The sequence below is a fragment of the Nymphaea colorata genome, unplaced genomic scaffold, assembly GCF_008831285.2.
Source record: "Nymphaea colorata isolate Beijing-Zhang1983 unplaced genomic scaffold, ASM883128v2 scaffold0532, whole genome shotgun sequence".
Classification (NCBI taxonomy): Eukaryota; Viridiplantae; Streptophyta; class Magnoliopsida; order Nymphaeales; family Nymphaeaceae; genus Nymphaea; species Nymphaea colorata.
In genome coordinates, this window is record NW_022205038.1 from 31,768 (window position 1) to 36,678 (window position 4,911).

A 4,911-nucleotide genomic window follows, 5' to 3' on the forward strand; every position below is an offset into this window, starting at 1 on the left:
CTTTATGAAATGGGCGGAGTATCAGAAACCGTAGCCAGAGCCGCTATGGAAATAGCGGCGCGCAAAATGCCTATACGAACAAAATTCGTTATTGCGGAATAGGGATATCGGACCAAAGGGATATTTATGAATGATGAAAAATATAATCTATAATCGCTGGTTTACTTATTTCTGGACAGAAAATTTTCTTTTCCCCCTCGCCTCTTGCATTGAAAGAACTCAAATAAAAGAAAGATGATTCAACCTCAGACCTTTTTGAATGTAGCGGACAACAGCGGAGCTCGAAAATTGATGTGTATTCGAATCATAGGAGCTAGTAATTACCGATATGCTCATATCGGTGACGTTATTGTTGCTGTAATCAAAGAAGCAGTGCCAAATATGCCCCTGGAAAGATCAGAAGTAATCAGAGCTGTAATTGTACGTACATGTAAAGAACTCAAGCGCGACAACGGTATGATAATCCGGTATGATGACAATGCAGCAGTTGTCATTGATCAAGAAGGAAATCCAAAAGGCACCCGAGTTTTTGGTTCGATTGCTCGTGAATTGAGACAGTTAAATTTCACTAAGATAGTCTCATTAGCTCCCGAAGTATTATAAATAATGAACGCTAGTAGACGAGACAATGGGTAGTAGGGTCTTTGAAATGGATAAATTAGTAGATTATGTCTCAGGCATATACCTTTAATGAAAAATAAAAAAAGAAACATGTTGATTATATCAAAGCAAAAAAAAAATGATAGTTCGTCATGGGTAGAGACACTATTGCCGATATAATAACTTATATAAGAAATGCTGACATGGATAAAAAAGGAACAGTTCGAATACCATCCACTAATATTACCGAAAACATTGTGAAAATACTTCTACGAGAGGGTTTTATCGAAAATGTTAGGAAGCACCGGGAAAACAACAAGGATTTCTTGGTTTTAACCCTACGACATAGAAGAAATAGGAAAAGAGCACATAGAAATATTTTAAAGCGTATCAGCAGACCAGGTCTGCGAATCTATTCCAACTCTCAACGAATTCCTAGGATTTCAGGCGGGATAGGGGTTGTAATTCTTTCTACTTCTAGGGGTATAATGACAGATCGAGAAGCTCGACTAGAAAGAATTGGAGGAGAAATTTTGTTTTATATATGGTGAGGTGATCCATCTGGTATACGAATTTGATACGTAACTTCCTATTTATGAAAAAGAGAGTAGAGGTGGGTTGTCTAATGTCACTCCTCCTACATTAGTTAATACTTCAAGGAGGTTACCTGGAATGAAAGAACAAAAATTGATCCATGAAGGTTTAATTACTGAATCACTTCCCAATGGCATGTTCTGGGTTCGCTTAGATAACGAAGACCTGGTTCTAGGTTATGTTTCAGGGCGGATACGACGTAGTTTTATACGAATACTACCAGGAGATAGAGTAAAAATAGAAGTCAGCCGTTATGATTCAACAAGGGGACGTATAATTTATAGACTTCGCAATAAAGATTCAAACGATTAGGTATTTAAATTTTCATGGGGATAAATTTTAAGGCTCAAACACTAACTTAAGGTGAATTAAAGAAAAGAGACTTATTTTCTTTCAAAGAGTAGATTCGGAATTAAGGAACAACAAATATGAAAATAAGAGCTTCTGTTCGTAAGATTTGTGAAAAATGTCGACTGATCCGTAGGCGAGGACGAATTATAGTAATTTGTTCTAATCCGAAACATAAACAGAGACAGGGATAATATTTATAAAAAAAAAAGAACTTCACTTTCTAAGAGACCTAATGTACAAATAAATAAAGAATTTGTTTTCACATGAAATGGATATATCCGTATATCTCTGACTCATATTTATGAGATGGCAAATAGAATATGACAAAACCTATACCAAGAATTGGTTCACGTAGAAATAGCCGTATTAGTTCACGTAAGAGTGGGTGTAGAACACCAATAGGAGTTATTCATGTTCAAGCGAGTTTCAACAATACTATTGTTACTGTTACAGACCCACAAGGTCGGGTCGTTTCTTGGTCTTCTGCGGGTACCTGTGGATTCAAGGGCACAAGAAGGGGTACCCCATTTGCTGCTCAAACCGCAGCAGGAAATGCTATTCGTGCGGTAGTAGACCAGGGTATGCAACGAGCAGAAGTCATGATAAAGGGTCCCGGTCTCGGGAGAGATGCAGCATTACGAGCGATTCGTAGAAGTGGTATACTATTAAATTTTGTACGTGACGTAACCCCTATGCCGCATAATGGATGTAGACCGCCAAAAAAAAGGCGCGTTTAGAAATAAAAATGGAAAAGATTCCAATCCAAGAGAAATAAATAATTAAATGATCTCATCAAATAATATTATATTAGTATGGTTCGGGAGGAAGTACCAGTATCCACTCGGACGCTACAGTGGAAGTGTGTTGAATCAAGAGCAGACAGCAAACGCCTTTATTATGGTCGTTTCGTTTTATCCCCACTTATGAAGGGTCAAGCCGATACAATCGGTATCGCGATGCGAAGGGCTTTACTTGGAGAACTAGAAGGAACATGTATTACGCGCGCAAAATCTGATAAGGTACCACATGAATATTCTACGATAGTAGGTATTGAAGAATCAGTCCATGAAATTTTAATGAATTTGAAAAAAATTGTATTTAGAAGTGATCTGTACGGAACTCTCGACGCATCTATCTATGTCAGGGGCCCTAGACACGTAACTGCTCAAGATATCATCTCACCACCTTCTGTAGAAATAGTTGATACTACACAGCATATAGCTGTCCTAACGGAACCGGTTGATTTGTGCATTGAATTAAAAATTGAGAGGGGTCGTGGATATTGTACGAGAACCCCAAATAACTATCAAGACGGAAGCTATCCTATAGATGCTGTATCCATGCCTGTTCGAAATGCGAATCATAGTATTCATTCTTATGGGAATGGGAATGAGAAACAAGAGATACTTTTTCTTGAAATATGGACGAATGGAAGTTTAACTCCTAAGGAAGCGCTTTATGAAGCTTCTCGTAATTTGATCGATTTATTTATTCCTTTTTTACATGCGGAGGAACAGGACATAAATAGAAATATGGAGGACAATCAAAAAAGGGCTAGTGTGCCCTTTTTTACCTTTGATGATGGATTGGATAATATGAAAAGAGAAATCATATTGAAACGTATTTTTATTGATCAATTAGAATTGCCTCCTAGGACTTATAACTGTCTCAAAAGGTCTAATATACATACATTGCTGGACCTTTTGAGTAAAAGTCAAGAAGATCTTATGAGAATTGAGCATTTTCGCGTAGAAGACGTAAAACAAATATTCGACATTCTACAGAAGGGTTTCACAATCGACTTGCTTAAAAATTCAACTCAGTTTGAATCCCGTTGAAATTTTTTTTTCATTTCGAATGAAAGCACGAAATGAAAAAATTATAAATGAAAGACTATTTATTAACTAGAAAATAATGAAATAAAATTTCTATTATTTTCTTATCTTTATCTTATTTCTTATTTTTTATAACTAAACTAACTATAAAATTATACTATAATTATTCTTCCTATATATTACAAATTATTATTCAATTCGAATTGAATAATAATTTGTAATATATAATCAATATACACACTAAAATATACACACTAACGAAAAAAGAAGAAACAAAAACAAAGTCTGTTTTGAATCTTCAGCATAGTCTGTATTCGTGGATTCTTCAGAATAGATCTATAATCAAATGAAAGAGATGTATCTAGGAGGATAAACTTTGAAGTATGCCTAACTAGATACATACGTAATATCCCGCCTTACCTTAGTATTTCAAGATCTATTTTAATTTGAAAAAGACCTAAAGTTAGAGACTTATCAATAGGTAATGTTGCTCCAATACCTAACCAAAGGGCTACTGCCGTACCAATCAAAAAGACTGTTGTAGCTACTGGGCGACGGAATGGATTTTGGAATTTATTAACATTTTCCAAAAAGGGTACTGTCAATAATCCCGCTGGTACCGAAACCATTAAAAGAACACCCAATAACTTATTGGGTACTGTACGGAGTATTTGAAATACGGGAAAGAAGTACCATTCGGGTAATATTTCCAAAGGAGTTGCAAATGGATCTGCCGGTTCACCAATCATTGATGGCTCTAGAACCGCTAGACCTACGTTACATGCAATAGTACCTAGAATTACTACGGGAAAAATATATAAAAGATCATTAGGCCATGCCGGTTCCCCATAATAATTATGTCCCATCCCCTTAGCCAATTTTGCTCTTAATACAGGATCATTCAAGTCGGGTTTCTTTGTTATTGGGATAGGTGAATTCTTATGGATCCATCCCCCGAAAGAACCGGACATGATGATTTTTCATCATCCAGCTCGAGCAATAATCAAAGGAATGAAATGGATTCATATAAAATCCATATGCCATCCAGGAAACTATGTTCGTACAAATAAATGCTCAATACCCAAGTAGGCTTACATCGATCATGATCAAATGCTTTTTGGATTGTCTCATACCTTGTAATTGATGCACAATATTGTTTTTTAGAGTCTTCTTACGTACAAAGGATTTACTTGTTACTAATAAAGTCTAGCCTCGATTCTTCCTTAGATCCCGTGTTTCACTCCGATAGTATCATAGATCGGGGTCGATGCAGGGGAAATGAATGCATTCCCTACTATAAGTTAAATAAATGGAAGTGGAATAGATAGAACATAATCTGGATCATGCCACATCACTTATTCTACTAGATCTTACGAAGCCTATTCATGCATGACATGATTCGGGTCTGATCATAGAAAAGATTCTCCTCAAAGGAACCAGCCTATCCTCTTGCTCCGCAGGGGGGGCGGCGGTTGGAACAGAGACACATTTGTTTATGATTCCAACTGTGGCAGATATATATCTGCATGGA

At 36.5% G+C, this 4,911-nt stretch overlaps 2 protein-coding genes across 2 annotated transcripts; both read left to right on the plus strand.

The window, feature by feature from the left end:
* The first annotated feature begins 234 nt into the window (after positions 1-234).
* Positions 235-603, plus strand: LOC126409545 (50S ribosomal protein L14, chloroplastic). Its single transcript, XM_050075494.1, has one exon. The coding sequence runs from the start codon at positions 235-237 to the stop codon at positions 601-603; it is 369 nt and encodes a 122-aa protein (XP_049931451.1).
* Positions 604-606: 3 nt separating this feature from the next.
* On the plus strand, positions 607-4,869 carry LOC126409546 (DNA-directed RNA polymerase subunit alpha-like). The gene has a single exon (XM_050075495.1). It carries the CDS (start codon positions 2,358-2,360, stop codon positions 3,381-3,383), a length of 1,026 nt encoding a protein of 341 aa, XP_049931452.1. The 5' UTR covers positions 607-2,357; the 3' UTR covers positions 3,384-4,869.
* The last annotated feature ends 42 nt before the right edge of the window (positions 4,870-4,911 follow it).

Coding starts and splice junctions, on each gene's coding strand:
- LOC126409545 (XM_050075494.1), top strand. CDS start 235: ATGATTCAACCTCAGACCTTTTTGAATGTAGCGGACAACAGCGGAGCT.
- LOC126409546 (XM_050075495.1), top strand. CDS start 2,358: ATGGTTCGGGAGGAAGTACCAGTATCCACTCGGACGCTACAGTGGAAG.